The sequence below is a fragment of the Stenella coeruleoalba genome (assembly GCF_951394435.1).
Source record: "Stenella coeruleoalba genome assembly, chromosome: 12".
NCBI classification, from domain to species: domain Eukaryota; kingdom Metazoa; phylum Chordata; class Mammalia; order Artiodactyla; family Delphinidae; genus Stenella; species Stenella coeruleoalba.
Genome location: NC_137158.1, coordinates 29,238,532 through 29,255,510, shown reverse-complemented (window position 1 = coordinate 29,255,510; position 16,979 = coordinate 29,238,532). Strand labels below are relative to the sequence as shown.

Below are 16,979 nucleotides of genomic sequence, written 5' to 3'. Positions count from 1 at the left end.
GGTTCATGCTCTGTTTTAATAGCTGTGTTAAATTTAGCAAAACATTTAGTGGAAAAAGCACAGGGATTATGCAAATAACTTAGAAGTTATGACTCACACATTATACTGTGAGAATAAATGACTGATTAAAAGTCTGTTAAACTGGGACACGTCTAGAATTTCTGCCACTAATATGTTAAATCAACACAAGAGTCTATTATGTAAGCAATGGAGGTTTTTTTTTTGTTTGTTTAGTGTTTTTGTTTGCTTTACAGAACTTCCCTAAACTTGACTTTGTATAAAAGGCTCATTAAAAATAACTTATGAAATAGAGCTACAGCTGTATTTTTTTTTAACATCTTCATTGCAGTATAATTGCTTTACAATGGTGTGTTAATTTCTGCTGTATAACAAAGTGAATCAGCTATACAGATACATACATCCCCATATCTCCTCCCTCTTGCGATTCCCTCCCACCCCTCTAGGTGGACACAAAGCACCGAGGTGATCTCCCTATCTGCTTCCCAATAGCTACCTATTTTACTTTTTAACCCATTCTTTTTTTTTTGTCTTACTGGAGAGTCTTTTTTTTTTTCATTTTATTCTTATTTTTTTAAACATCTTTATTAGAGTATAATTGCTTTACAATGGTGTGTTAGTTTCTGCTTTATAACAAAGTGAATCAGCTATACATATATCCCCATTATTGCCTCCCTCTTCCGTCTGCCTCCCACCCTCCCTATCCCACCCCTCTAGGTGGGATAGGGAGGGTGGGAGCACTGAGCTGATCTCCAGGTGCTATGTGGTTGCTTATCATTAGCTATCTATTTTATATTATTTAGTTATATATATGTAAGTCCATGCTACTCTCTCACTTCGCCCCAGCTTACCCTTCCCCCTCCCCGTGCCCTCAAGTCCATTCTCTACATCTGCGTCTTTATTCCTATCCTGCCCCTAGGTTTTTCAGAACCTTTTTTTTTTAATTCCATATATATGTGTTAGCATACAGTATTTTTCTCTTTCTGACTTACTTCACATTGTATGACAGTCTCTAGGTCCATACACCTCACTACAAATAACTCAATTTCGTTTCTTTCTATGGCTGAGTAATATTCCATTGTATATATGTGCCACATCTTCTTTATCCATTCATCTGTCGATGGACACTTAGGTTGCTTCCATGTCCTGGCTTTTGTAAATAGAGCTGCAATGAACATTGTGGTACATGACTCTTTTCGAATTCTGATTTTCTCAGCGTATATGCCCAGTAGTGGGATTGCTGGATCATATGGTATTTCTAGTTTTAGATTTTTAAGGAACCTCCATACTGTTCTCCATAGTGGCTGTATCAATTTACATTCCCACCAACAGTGCAAGAGGGTTCCCTTTTCTCCACACCCTCTCCAGCATTTATTGTTTGTAGACTGTTTGATGATGGCCATTCTGACCGACAGATGTGAGGTGATGCCTCATTGTAGTTTTGATTTGAATTTCTCTAATGATTAGTGATGTTGAGCATCCTTTCATGTGTTTGTTGGCAATCTGTATATCTTCTTTGGAGAAATGTCTATTTAGGTCTTCTGCCCATTTTTGGATTGGGCTGTTTGTTTTTTTGATATTGAGCTGCATGAGCTGCTTGTAAATTTTAGAGATTAATCCTTTGTCAGTTGCTTCATTTGCAAATATTTTCTCCCAATCTGAGGGTTGTCTTTTGGTCTTGTTTATGGTTTCCTTTCTGTGCAAAAGCTTTAAAATTTCATTAGGTCCCATTTGTTTATTATTGTTTTTATTTACGTTTCTCTAAGAGGTGGGTCTATAAGGATCTTGCTGTGATTTATGTCATAGAGTGTTCTGCCTATGTTTTCGTCTAAGAGTTTGACAGTGTCTGGCCTTACATTTAGGTCTTTAATCCACGTTGAGTTTATTTTTGTGTATGGAGTTAGGGAGTGTTCTAATTTCATTCTTTTACAGGTAGCTATCCAGTTCTCCCAGCACCACTTACTGAAGAGGCTGTCATTTCTCCATTGTATATTCTTGCCTCCTTTATCAAAAATAAGGTGACCATATGTGTGTGGGTTTATCTCTGGGCTTTCTACAGGTCTGTTGTCTCCTTAGGTAGGTTTATTTCTAGGTATTTTATTCTTTTTGTTGCAATGGTAAATGGGAGTGTTTCCTTAATTTCCCTTTCAGATTTTTTGGCATAGGTATATAGGAATGCAAGAGATTTCTGTGAATTAATTTTGTATCCTCCTACTTTACCAAATTCATTGATTAGTTCTAGTCATTTTCTGGTAGCATCTTTAGGATTCTCTATGTATAATATGATGTCATCTGCAAACAGTGACAGCTTTACTTCTTTTCTGATTTGGATTCCTTTTATTTCTTTTTTTTCTCTGATTGCTGTGGCTAAAACTCCTGCAACTATGTTGAATAATACTGGTGAGAGAGGACATCATTGTCTTGTTCTTGATCTTAGAGAAAATGGTTTCAATTTTTCACCATTGAGAACAATGTTGGCTGTGGGTTTGTCATATATGGCCTTTATTATGTTGAGGTAAGTTCCCTCTTTGCCTACTTTCTGGAAGGTTTTTATCAGAAATGGGTGTTCAGTTTTGTCCAAAGTTTTTTCTGCATCTATTGAGATGATCATATGTTTTTTCTCCTTCCGTTTGTTAATACAGTGTATCACATTGATTGATTTGAATATACTGAAGAATTCTTGCATTCCTGGGATAAACGCCACTTGAACATGGGGTATGATCCTTTTAATGTGCTGTTGGATTCTGTTTGCTAGTATTTTTTTTGAGGATTTTTGCATCTATGTTCATCAGTGATATTGGGCTGTAATTTTCTTTCTTTGTGACATCTTTGTCTGGTTTTGGTATCATGGTGATGGTGGCCTCGTAGAATGAGTTTGGGAGTGTTCCTCCCTCTGCTGTATTTTGGAAGAGTTTGAGAAGGATAGGTGTTAGCTCTTCTCTAAATGTTTGTCTTTTCTAAATGTTTGATAGAATCGCCTTTGAAGCCATCTGGGCCTGGGCTTTTGTTTGTTGGAAGATTTTTAATCACAGTCTCAATTTTGGTGCTTGTGATTGGTCTGTTTATATTTTCTATTTCTTCCTGGTTCAGTCTCAGAAGGTTGTGCTTTTCTAAGAATTTTTCCATTTCTTCCAGGTTGTCCATTTTATTGGCATAGAGTTGCTTTTAGTAATCTCTCATGATCCTTTGTATTTCTGCAGTGTCAGTTGTTACTTCTCCTTCTCCTTTGAGTCTTCTCCCTTTTTTTCTTGATGAGTCTGGCTAATGGTTTGTCAATTTTGTTTATCTTCTCAAAGAACCAGCTTTTAGTTTAATTGATCTTTTCTATTGTTTCCTTCATTTCTTTTCCCTTTATTTCTTATCTGTTCTTTATGATTTCTTTTCTTCTGCTAACTTTGGTTTTTTTTTTTTGTTCTTTCTCTAATTGCTTTAAGTGTAAGGTTAGGTTGTTTATTTGAGATTTTTCTTGTTTCTTGAGGTAGGATTGTATTGCTATAAACTTCCCGCTTAGAACTGCTTTTGCTGCATCCCATAGGTTTTGGGTCATCGTGGTTTCATTGTTATTTGTTTCTAGGTATTTTTTGATTTCCTCTTTGATTTCTTCAATGATCTCTTGGTTATTAAGTAGTGTATTGTTTAGCCTCCATGTGTTTGTATTTTTTAGTTTTTTTCCTATAATTGATATCTAGTCTCATAGCATGGTGGTCAGAAAATATACTTGATACGATTTCAGTTTGCTTAAATTTACCAAGACTTGATTTGTGACCCAAGATATGATCTATCCTGGAGAATGTTCCATGAGCACTTGAGAAGAAAGTGTATTCTGTTGTTTTTGGATGGAATGTCCTATAAATATCAATTAAGTCCGTCTTGTTTAATGTGTCATTTAAAGCTTGTGTTTCCTTATTTTCATTTTGGATAATCTGTCCTTTGGTGAAAGTGGAGTGTTAATGTCCCTGACTATGATTGTGTTACTGTCAATTTCCCCTTTATGGCTGTTAGCATTTGCCTTATGTATTGAGGTGCTCGTATGTTGGGTGCAAATATGTTTACAATTGTTATATCTTCTTCTTGGATTGATCCCTTGATCATTATGTAGTGTCCTACTTTGCCTCTTGTAATAGTCTTTATTTTAAAGTCTATTTTGTGTGATATGAGAATTGCTACTCCAGCTTTCATTTGATTTCCATTTGCAAGGAATATCCTTTTCCATCCCTCACTTTCAGTCTGTATGTGTGCCTCGGTCTGAAGTGGGTCTCTTGTAGACAGCATATATATGGGTCTTATTTTTGTATACATTCAGCCAGTCTGTGTCTTTTGGTGGGAGCATTTCATCCATTTACATTTAAGGTAATTATTGATATGTATGTTCCTATTACAATTTTCTTAATTTTGAGGGATTTATTATTGTAGGTCTTTTCCTTCTCCTACGCTTTCTTTCTAGAGAAGTTCCTTTAGCATTTGTTGTAAAGCTGTTTTGGTGTTGCTGAATTCTCTTAGCTTTTGCTTGTCTGTAAAGGTTTTAATTTCTCCGTCGAATCTCAATGAGATCCTTGCTGGGTAGAGTAATCTTGGTTGTAGGTTTTTCCCTTTCATCACTTTAAATATGTCCTGCCACTCCCTTCTGGCTTGCAGAGTTTCTGCTGAAAGATCAGCTGTTAACCTTATGGGGATTCCCTTGTATATTATTTGCTGCTTTTCCCTTGCTGCTTTTTCTTTGTACTTAATTTTTGATAGCTTGATTAGCATGTGTCTTTGTGTTTTTCTCCTTGGATTTATCTTGTATGGGACTCTGTGCACTTGCTGGACTTGACTATTTTCTTTCCCATATTACGGAAAATTTCAACTATAATCTCTTCAAATATTTTCTCAGTCCGTTTCTTTTTCTTTTCTTCTTCTGTGACCCCTATAATTCGAATGTTGGTGTGTTTAATGTTGTCTCAGAAGTCTCTAAAACTGCCTTCTATTGTTTTCATTCTTTATTCTGCTCTGCAGTTGTTATTTCCACTATTTTATCTTCCAGGTCACTTATCTGTTCTTCTGCCTCAGTTATTCTGCTATTGATCCCTTCTAGAGTATTTTTAATTTCATTTATTGTGTTGTTCATCATTGTTTGTTTGCTCTTTAGTTCTTCTAGGTCCTTGTTAAAAGTTTCTTGTATTTTCTTCATTCTATTTCCAAGATTTTGGATCATCTTTACTACCATTATTCTGAATTCTTTTTCAGGAAGACGACCTATTTCCTCTTCATATTTTTGGTCTGGTGGGTTTTTACCTTGCTCCTTTATCTGCTGTGTATTTCTCTGTCTTCTCATTTTGCTTATCTTACTGTGTTTGTGGTCTCCTTTTCACAGGCTGCAGGTTCGTAGTTCCCATTGTTTTTGTTGTCTGTCCCCAGTGAGTAAGTTTGGTTCAGTGGGTTGTGTAGGCTTCCTGGTGGAGGGGATTGGTGGCTGTGTTCTGGTGGATGAGGCTGGATGTTGTCTTTCTGTTGGGTAGGACCACATCCGGTGGTGTGTCTTGGGATGTCTGTGAACTTAGTATGATTTTAGGCAGCCTTTCTGCTAATGGGTGTGGTTGTGTTCCTGTCTTGCTAGTTGTTTGGCACAGGGTGTCCATCACTGTAGCTTGCTGGTCATTGAGTGGAGCTGGGTCTTAGCGTTGAGATGGAGATCTCTGGGAGACCTTTCACTGTTTGATATTACATGGAGCCAGGTGGTCTCTTGTGGACCAATGTCCTGAACTCACTCTCTCACCTCAGAGGCTCAGGCCTGACACCCGGCTGGAGCACCAAGACCCTGTCAGCCACACGGCCAGGTACATGGGGAGTTTCTTGACTTTTGGGAAGTCTGAGGTCTTCTGCCAGGGTTCAGAAGGTGTTCTGTAGGAGTTGTTCTGCATGTAGATGTATTTCTGATGTGTGTGGGGAGGAAGGTCATCTCCATGTCTTACTCCTCCAGCATCTTAAAGGTCTCCTACAGCTGCATTTTTAATGTTAGTTAATGCAGATAAAATGAAATTATATATGCCAATATTATTTGGCTGCAACCATGAAATCATGGAAGACGTCTACAGTTTTCTTGCAAGTAGCCCAAGGGTAATAGAATAACAATAAGAAATGTTCATGAACAGAAATCTTGTGTAACACATTGTTTTGTATATGCAAAGCTTCATATGAATCTATCTTCAGTTCAACAAATGTTTAATTCACACCTGCTCTGTGCCGGGCACTGTGAATATAAAGGTGGAAAAGACACACTCACTAATTAGGGTCAGGCTTCAAAGTTCCAGGGAATGCTGCATTTCATTAAATTTAGTGTTGGATCTATGACTGTATTTTTTAAAGAAACTTCTATATTCTCTTTTCTATTTGTATTTTATATTCTTAAAAGAAATTAAAACAAAGGTATTTCCTACCCTCAATGTGCTTATAGTAGAAAGAAAGATACTCATGTATGAAACTTATCTCAAAACAAAGTAGCAGGTGCTAGAAGTGTACTTTGCCTAACCTGTATGAGTGCAGGAAAAACCTTGGGTGTAGGGAAATATTACCACATAAGTTGACACTATAGTAGAATGGCATAGTTTTCTCAGCTCTATGTCTACTCAACTGTGGGACATTGGCAATTTTGGTACATATAGTTTTCTTAAGTATAAAATAAACAAAAGCTGCCTCAGAATGTTGGATGAGTATTCCATGAAATAACATGGACAGCACTTAACAGTGTTTGATACACATTAGATTCTTGTTAGAAATATTTATTTTTCCTTTTTTTCCTTTACCTTTCTGTCCCATTCTCATCCTCTTTCCAGTAGGAGTAAACTAAGTGAGGAACAATGGGAAAGACATCACTTGAAAAAAAAAAAAAAACCCCCACAAGAACCCAAGTCTTCATGAGGTTATAAGTCTTGGTTATCCCTCTGAAGTATAATCTGAGAGATAATATTACTGTAGCAGAAATTCTGAGGAAAAAAAAGAGGAGAGAAGACTGTTGTTGTAGGTATAGGACAGTAATGGGGCGTCTTGTATACCTTGTGAAGAAGTTTGTGCTTTCTTCTGTAGGCAGGCAATTTGGAGTCACTTACATAATTTGAAGCAAGAGAATGGCCTAGACTCTGAGTGTAGAGGTTGATTTGAGTTAGACAATACTGTAGGTATATAAACTAATTGAGAATATATAATAGGCCAAGTGAAAAATGATGATGTCCTGGATATGATCAGAAACAGTACACACAGAATAGCAAAAATATTTAGGAAATAGCTAGGGAAAAAAAGGAAGTAGTACTTAATGGTTGATGGGATTTAGAGCATGAGAAAGTGTGATAAGGCAAAGAATGACCTTAGGTTTCTGGTTGTGTGGCATGAATGACAGTGTCATGAATGGAGAGAATGAGGAGGGAAGATAAGAAAGTCTACTACTAGTGGAAGAGGAATTGTTGGTCATATGGTAAAGATAATGATTAACTTAACAAGAAAATGCCAAATGGTTTTTGAAAGTAGGTGAAGTGTTTTATACTAACACCAGAAAAGTATGAGAGCTTTAGCACTGACAGTCCTTTTAATTTTAGCCATTTGTATCAGTGTGTAGTAATACCACATTGTGGGTTTTTAAAAATATTAATATACAAAAAATTCATTTGTTGTTTTGGGTATGCTGGTGGGGGAGTTGTATAGCTTTGAATTTTGGCAGATGTACAGACTCAGGTAATCACTACCTCAGTCAGGATACAGAATAGTTCCCTCACTCCTAAACCTTAGTGGCTACTAATCTGTGTGTAGTTCTGTCTTTTCCAGAATGTCATATAAATAGAATCATAAAGTTCATAATCCTTGGAGGCTGACTTCTTTTACTTAACATAATGCATTTGAGATTCATCCATGTGGTTGTATGTATCAGTGTTTTGTTACTTATTATTACCAAGCAATACTGCATGAATGTACCAGGTTAATTTATCCTTTTACCCACTGAAGGACATTTGGGTTGTTCCTCTTTTGAGTATAAAAATGACAGTAATGGCCAACATTTGTTGAACATTACCATGTTTCAGGGCTGTTTTAGGCACTTTATTTGTATTAACATATTTAATATTCACAACAATGTGATCTGAAAGGAAGAGATTAGAGTAATAAAATATAGAGTGGATGACAAATGTTAATTTTAAGGTTGGTATAATCTTATAGAATTCTTCCCCCCGACCCCTGGCAGATTTTTGTCTTAATTATAGAAATGCAGACTTTTTTTCTTTTGATGCTGTTAATAACATTAATATAAAAATAATTTTAGTGCTGATTAGCAATCTGAGCCATCATCCAATCCAATCCCCTCCTTTTAAAGATATGGAAACTGGACAGATCAATTTATAGTAAACGTTTTGGTTTATTTTTTGTTAATGAATGGTGAGCTATGGTTAATATACTACCAATTCAGCAAATGTAAATCTTTTTCTATATAAAATTCTGAGCTATATAGTTAATTTCATTTTCCTTTCTGGAACTATTTGACTCAGTTGCCTTTCATTTTGATTATTTATGAGAAAAGCTCTGTCATGGATATAGCTGATTAGACATAAGGAATCCAAAAATGTAAACTGTATCACCTAAAACATAATGCTTTATAAGTTAAAAAATGTAAGTATCTTAAAAGAAGCTAGCACCTGACTTAAATGTATATCCCCTTCACCACTACACTCATTATTAAGATATATACAATGGAATATTACTCAGACATAAAAAGATTAATATAATCTTTATTGTATTATATTATTAGTATCCTCTTTATGAGACTCCTCAGAAGAAATTCCTCTCTTAATAGCAAAGCAGCTATACTTTTCTTGAGAAATTAATTTCTATCTTATACTATGGACAATGCACAATGTGTACATGATGAGATGTTATTTTTCATACTGGCTACTCAAAGCTTGGATTTTAAATTTGCGACCACCAGTATAGCAGTGTATTTACCACATTATTCAGTTTTTATTTAATGCTGGGCTCAATAAGTGTATTTTTATTCTTGCTCTCCTTTTAAGACTATATTGTTACATGTTATGTATTCTAACAAATCACTAACATCCTTTTTGAAACAAAGTAGATAAGAAAGGCAGGTGAGTTGAGACTAAGAAAGATAGGAAGGCTGAATAGTGGGTAGGTAGGCAGAGGCAGGCAGGCAGGCAGGCAGCAAAAGGACAGAAAGTAGGTTGCAGAAGTGGAGACTAGAATTAAACACAATTACCTACAGTTTTTTTCCTACCTACTTGCCAGGCTTCAACAATGGATCCATATCTAAAAAGCAACAGAATAAAAAGCATTCCAAGTCCCTCTCAGTGAGTATTAATTCAAATCAGCTATTCAAAAGTCAAATTAGGAGGAATAATAGAGAAGATTGGCTGAGAGATATGCACCTAACTCACTTTTTGTTGCTTTATTTTCTGATATCTTATTCTGAGATAAGACCTGGGGAAAGCTATCACATCATCAGAGCCACATGGATTTACTTTCACTGACTTGTGTTTTATTGTTTTATACTTGGAATATATCCAATAATCATCACAATAACTAGTCATGTGAAATCCCTTTGAGTATTATAAAACGTTCAGGACATTTTTCATAATCCAGTTTTACATTCTTTACATCAGCAGTCACAAACTAATGACCAATGAACTGAGCCAACCAGCGAGTATTTTAAAAATCTTTTGCAGTATCTGCCAGCATGTTATAATTAGAAAAATTTACAAACACACAGGCATACAAACTTCCTCGTTTTAGGGACCCACAGCTACAGAAGGGGCAACACTGACAGGAGCTGTTAGCAACTACTCTTATTAGAAGACAGTTGTCCACAGTCGCTATGACTCTATAGGGTTTAAACCTGATGCATTTACTTATATTGCCTGACAGTCTCCTATAGGTTTCTGCATTTTTGATCCTAGGTATAACACCTATTTGAGAAATGTATTTTAAAATGTATTGACAAGGAAAAGTTTGCCTTGCATAGGAAGGAGGTGCTTCTTTTCTGGCAACAAGAGCCATATAACATCTTGCATTAGCTACTCAGAAGCTCTCAATACCGAATGTGTAGTCAACCATATATGCTAGTATCATATATGTATGTTCCTTTTTAAAATTCTGTCATTCGTTTATATATATTAATTTTGTAACAGTTTCTTATGAAAAATATGTCAAATCCTTTTTGCAAAGAATCAGCATGCACATATTCTTATAGGAGGAAACACTACCTAAATTTTATTTAAGAATGACTCAAGTAAAAAAATGAAATGAGAAAATGTGCATTAATGGAATATTTTATTTGAGGATTAAATTAAGCCTTTAGCTACAAACACTCATGAGGAAAAATAAAACAAAATTTCAGCTCAACTACTGTTCATATAATGACTGTCACTAGATATTGTTCTTACAAGATACCTAAAAAGCCAAGAGCATAATTTTCAAGAATGTACTTTAAATATAACAATGCAGCAAATTTTCAAGTAAGAATTTAGCTATCAGATTTGCAGTTGACTTTTTACATGGAGCCAGACTGGACTGCACAATTTTAATAGTAATGGCTTAATAGTCTGCCATATGGATAATATGTTTGGGTAATTAACGGCAGTACTCAAATATAAATTTAGTGTGTATAAACTAAAAAAAAGTGTGGCTGCTATTCTTAGGTGACTGTGTTCAAACATATACATTTCTAAAAGGTACTGCATGTATTACAAATGAATTTCTTCTAAGTATTTTTCTCTTTTGCATATGATATTTTCAAGATCCGTATAAAAGTCACATAGTTAGATACTATAATAAATTAACATGGTGATATATAGTGCTTTGAAAATGGCTTTTACAAAATGGACTGAAAAATACTTTTATGCATGGACATAATTAATGTATTTTAAATGCTACTGAGTAGCAGAAGACTGCCACTTTGTTGTTCTGACTTTTTAAATAGGTTAAAAATCTAAAGTAGGAGATATCTCTATATGTATGGCTGATTCATTCTGTTGTGCAGCGGAGGCTAACACAACATTGTAAAGCAACCATACTCCAATAAAAATTAATTAAAAAAATCTAAAGTAAAACCATAAAAAGCATGACAATACAATCATATACTATAAGTTGAGTTGTATACAGAATTATCATTACCATGGTACATCATTATTTTGTTTCATGAAATAATTATTTCAATGAGATAGATCTAAGGCTTTTTAACTTTATGGTTACATTTAAGGTTATATAAATGAGAAATCTGAACTTCAATATATAAGATGCTTTAAATGAAGTTTAGAACACACAATATAAAAAGTGCCACTATGTTTTGACTTCAGTAAATTTTAGATCTGTTTATTTGCTTATTAGGTCTTAAATTATTTTTTCTTTTGATATAATAAATGGTAATTATAACAACAAAATCTAGTAACATTGAAAAATGTTCTCCCCTTCATTGATAGCTGGAATATAATAGCACTACCACTAAGTTCTTTGACTTGACTCTGTAAGTAAGCCAAAGTAGTACCTGCATTCTGAAGGATAATAATCTTGTATTAAGCATACTATAACATTTAGCCTTTATGTGGATATATAACAGTCAGTATATAATTTAAATTTAAAGTACATTTAAATTTACTTTTTTTAAAAAAAAGGAATAGCTGAGCCAAAAAACTCTTTTTGGCTCAATTTTTCCTTTTGAAATTGTAAATATTTATAAAAATAAATTTTGCTGGTCGTAAATAAAGTATTGCTTCTACACTATAGGACATGAGAGTGTTCGACCTTAATTCAAAATTTAGATACAGACTTTTAAGGACTACTGTAGGCACTATAGAGTTTAGGAGCAGTCACTATGTTTAAATTGAATAACTGATCCGTTTCAAAAAGGGCTTGGTTATGAACTTGGTAGGTTCTCTAGTGGCTTGTTACTTTTGCTGTTTTAGGGTAAGATCAATTTTCTAACGGATGTTGCAGCTCATATATGATTATGCCCAAAGAATAAAAAAATAAGAAACCATCTTCCAAATTAAAAAAATTCATATTTTTGTGTGTATAACACAAATTCACAGATTTTAAAAGTACAGTTAAAAGATATCTACTTTTTAAATGCTGTATATTTCAAATAGAGAAGATAGAGTGGTGACTGAATACTACTTTTGAACTGTTAATCAGAAATTAAATAAAACATTTCATAAAAAAAAGAAACAGATTTTTATATCTAAGATACAATTTATTCCCTGTATGCTTTTATTAGGTGAAAGTTAACTACTTCATGTTACAAAATAGTCATTTTTAAACTACTCTTAAAACAAAAAAGTTAATATACAGCTGAGATCAACATCAATTACAGCAGTTTTTGACAATATCAGTCCTTAAAGAGAGTAGTAAAAGAAAGATTTGATTTCTATACAGTCAAAACAATTAGACTGATTAAACCATAAAATAATTCATTTTGATTCATGCATTGCATATATTATAGTTTTTCTTTAACAGTTACTTTAGTCTATTAAATAAAAGCAAAGAATTGATGTCTTGTGATTATGCAATCTAAACTTGTTATAAGTCAAATGGTAAAGGCAGGTGTAATGAATACCTGAGGAAGATTTTGAAAGCGTTCTTCCCTAAGAATAATAAAATTATTAGAGATAATTCCTTCTAATAACTGTTTTTTTAAGAACAGGAGAAAAGAAACATATTCAAATAGTTATAAATCAGTAAACTATCATTAGAGCTGATTCCAAACATTCTTCCCTTGAGAATTAATTAACTTTCTGCAATGAAGACAGAATCTATTTTATCTTACTTTGAAACCAACTGTCAGTGGCTGGTTGGGGTAGTGCATTAGAACAAAGCTCAGAGGGAAATTCTGCAGTCCTAGATGATCTATCTATATGTCTGCAATGGGAGCAAGAGAGAAATGGTGGTGTCCGTGTTGAGGATTTGCTGACCTTGTTTTTATACACTTTCTCTTAATCTCAGAACTATTTCATAAAATTGTCTGTCATTATGGGTTCAAACATACAACATAAGCAATGACAAAAATTCCTGTGTGTTAGAGATCTCTCTAACTAAACTTTAATAAAATATGGTATGTTATAAATATTATTAAGTATAACATATTTAGAGTTTATCCCTAAGATAACATATAGTGGCTAACTGGATGTAAGAAAAAAAAATCCACAGGTTATATCTGTATGAGTGTTCCTATGAAGATACTTAGTTGTAACATTATAGTGATTTATTCTTGTAATTTCCTCTACAAGGTGAATTACAAATTACTATTATACTGGTTTCCCATGGTCTGAACATTCTGAGAAATGGCAAATTCTCAGTTATAAATAAGTTTAACATTAATCATGCTTCATAAGTTTAACATTAATCATGCTTCTTTTCAAAGACATGATAGTTAACTTCAAAAGCACTGCTTAAAATTAAATTTCATTGTCTAATGAGTTATTTTACGATAAATTCCACTGCTAATTTGTTTCTGAATGTCCATATATTCAGAATATTTATATGTATTGTTTAGTATTTCCCTATTGCTTACATTTGATAAATATCTAAAAAAATTCATGTAATAGCATATAGATTAGATTTTTTACTATAGTTCTAGTTACAAATATTAACTATAATAATAGAGTGTATTTTATTCTGTAGTTTTTAAAGTAAAGAGATTCATTTTTACAGATGATTAATTTGTCACACTGACAGTTGATCACAACTCTTTAACCTGTTAGGTAACATAAAAGTATAATGTTTTTAGATGGGGATGTTATATTATAGACAATAAAGTCTTAAATATTTCCATCATTAAGTGTTATACCTAATAAAAAGTCAAACTTAGTAATGAACTTTCATTTCCATATCCTTAAAATCTGAAATGGTAAGTAAATTTTCTCTATTAGTTTTAGTAAAAACAGTTTAAAATCTTAAAAGAAGGCAATCCAATGATAGTATCAACTTTTTCTTATCTAACAGTTGGTCTCTGATTAACATTAAATTGAACAATATGAATAAAATAAGTTAAAGATTGACAAGGTATCCTAAAATAACATTTGAGGCACTGTATTTTCATAATTGTAAAGCAGCTATTTTTTTTTTAATAACTGAGAAGCAATCCTTAACCTTTATGAAAAGATTTTCCTTCTAAAGCCTGAAATTCAGCATTATAATGTAGAAACATTAGACATGCAAAACACCTAGCAAGCTCTAGGAAACCAAAAATCTGCAAATGATGATACATATTGTACTATAGAAAGCAGACCTTCCTAACAAAATATGGTTCACAGTAAGGCTTAAGGCATATGATATTTTTCTGAAGAATTGTTATTGGAGAGTTATCCAGAGTCTGAATGCTAATATGATGAAGTTGACTGGATCATTAAAAAAATGAAAAAGGAACCATGTACATTATCTTTTAGGTCTTTGGTCTTCAATAGACATATCAGATATATACACAGTCCTTTTTCTTTGGGCCCAGAATACAAGTAGGATTTAATTGTGTGCTAACTACTCTATATAACACAAGCAATTACCTATTGTGAAACAAAAATAGCTATAAAGCAGGATTTCAATTCCAGTCAGAAATTCACCAAATTATGCCACAAGGAATGTTATTTGCACAACTTTTCTCAGTGCAACATCGCCATCGTGAAAGGTGGCAATGATAGTATTACTACCTTTAAAAATGTACAAATTATTTTTATTAGAGATAATAGTACATACTGACTTTGACAGTTTTCTTTCCATAACGCAAAACAAAAGGAATGTATTGAAATTAGGTGATATCTATAATTATTAAACTTTAATCAATGCATTAAGAAACAGGTAGCTGGTGATCGAATGCGTAAGTTGCTCTTTCCTTACTGTATTTTTCAGACCACTTACGAGTTAGATCTAGATAAAGACTTGGTTTATGAGGCCGGTAATCCAGGTACACGGTATTACTGATTCTTTTGGGAACAGCTTTTTCAATCTGAGTTCCTTCATGCCACTCATTAAAAGAGGTGATGGAAATTATACTGGGGTGGGCTTGGAGTGCAGCACTCAGAGCATCCTCATAATATTTCCCATTGACTCGGTTGCGAGTGTTTTGAGTGTTCCACGGACGGATGCTGGTATCTATGTATCCCGGGCCCACACTTGGGATGAACATTAGGTCGAACTGATCACAAAAAAATTTTAGCTTAGCCCAGTTCTCATAGGATGAGCCGTAAGTAAAGCCATTTGTGGCAAAATACGTATAAATTCCATCAAAACCACCTCGAAGAATTTCATATCTATGTTTTTTTTCTACTAGAAGTGCAATAAACAATGCATCATAAGGAGAGTTGCGAATGCTCTGAGACCCTGAGCTGGTTAACAGATTGGCCCATTTTTCAGCTGTTGTGATATAGGAATCATAGACATAAAACAGTGGAAGAGCACTGCCATTCTTAGTCTTGTACCTGTAAAAGGCAGGATGATTTCCATATCTAGAATACAAACATATATGAAAGCAAAATGAATATTCATAACTCAGCTGCAATAGACAATAATTGTTTATGTATTGAAAATGAAGGTAATCAGTGCAGTTTAAGCACACTGTTCACCTTTGGGGAATTAGCTATATAAGTGTAAACATTAAAAATGCATTTTTAATTTTACACATTGAAAAATGAGATACTGGATACATTAAGACATTAAGAAATTATACTGAGGTTTAGAAATGATGACTAACACAATAAAAAGCCCATTTTCTACATGAAAATACTGTTTTTTTTTGTATAAGTGATAAATGTCCCACTGTTGCTGACATGTGTTTTGTAAGAATATGGCAGCTGTCACAGACTATTATTAGTAAACCCTTAAACAAAATGAAACTGTATTAATAAATTCTTTCCTTGTAATCATACTAAATGAAAATATTAGATGTGGATCTACCATATCTAATAGCAATTCAAAATTGCAAAAGCAATTCACATTTCATACTCTGAACTTGCTTTTAAAAAGACAACTCTATATTCATAAGATTTGCAGAATACTAATTTAAATGTCAGATGACAGAAATCATAGTCTAATATACACATAAAACAGTAAAAACAGGAACCTGTAACTATTCATACAGAAAGTAAATTATAAGGAAATTCAGAAATGTTCTTTAAAATGATTGCAGTATTCATTACAAAATTAGTTTAAACTAATTTTAATATGTCATACTGTAAGTCATTCAAATCTCTCAAATATAAACATACTTTTCTTATAACAGTAATTATCATTGGATCATATAACAGTAATTATAGGACAGAAGAAACTCACTTGTCTATAATGTATCTGATATTTTGGTACATGTTTTTATCATCTCGATTCTTATATGGTTCAATGTGAAAAGTGACCTAAAACAAAAAATATTGATTAGAGAAAAAATTATGATGTGAAAATAAAAAGGAAATCATATTCCATATTTTTAATAAACTTAATAACCTTAATTTAAGATGAATGCGTTTTTTATTATAGTTGATTTACAATGTGTTAATTACTGCTGTACAGTGAAGTGATTCAGTTATACATATATACACATTCTTTTTTTATATTCATATTCTTTTCCATTATGGTTTATCATAAGATATTGAATATAGTTCCCTGTGATATACAGTAATACTTTGTTGTTTATCCATTCTGTATATAAAAGCTTACATCTACCAACCCCGCTCCCCTGGCAACTACCAGTCTGTACTCTATGTCCATGATCCTGTTTCATAGATAGGTTCATCTGTGTCGTATTTTAGATTCCACATGTAAGTGATATCATATGATATTTGTCTTTCTCTTTCTGACTTCATTTAGTATGATAATCTCTAGTTGCATCCGTGTTGCTGTAACTGGCATTATTTCATTCTTTTTTTTAAAGGCTGAGTAGTATTCCATTGTATAAATGTACCACATCTTTATCCATTCGTCTGTTGATAAACATTTAGGTTGCTTCTATGTCT

General features: G+C 33.3%; 1 protein-coding gene across 5 annotated transcripts in view; it reads right to left on the bottom strand.

Annotated features, from left to right (window-relative positions):
• The window catches only part of MANEA (mannosidase endo-alpha), a 157,651-nt gene that overhangs the window by 66,017 nt on the left and 74,655 nt on the right, over nucleotides 1–16,979 (bottom strand). For 4 of the 5 annotated variants that reach the window (XM_079939386.1, XM_079939390.1, XM_079939385.1 and 1 more), the window contains 2 exons: nucleotides 16,306–16,382; nucleotides 12,251–15,482 (listed from right to left, as the gene is read on the bottom strand). The exons of the other annotated variant lie outside the window; for it this stretch is intronic. In XM_079939386.1, the coding sequence (XP_079795512.1) occupies nucleotides 14,825–15,482; nucleotides 16,306–16,382 (735 nt within the window). In that variant the 3' untranslated portion in view covers nucleotides 12,251–14,824. Of the gene's footprint in view, nucleotides 1–12,250; nucleotides 15,483–16,305; nucleotides 16,383–16,979 lie in introns of those variants that run through there. 5 annotated transcript variants of the gene reach the window in all.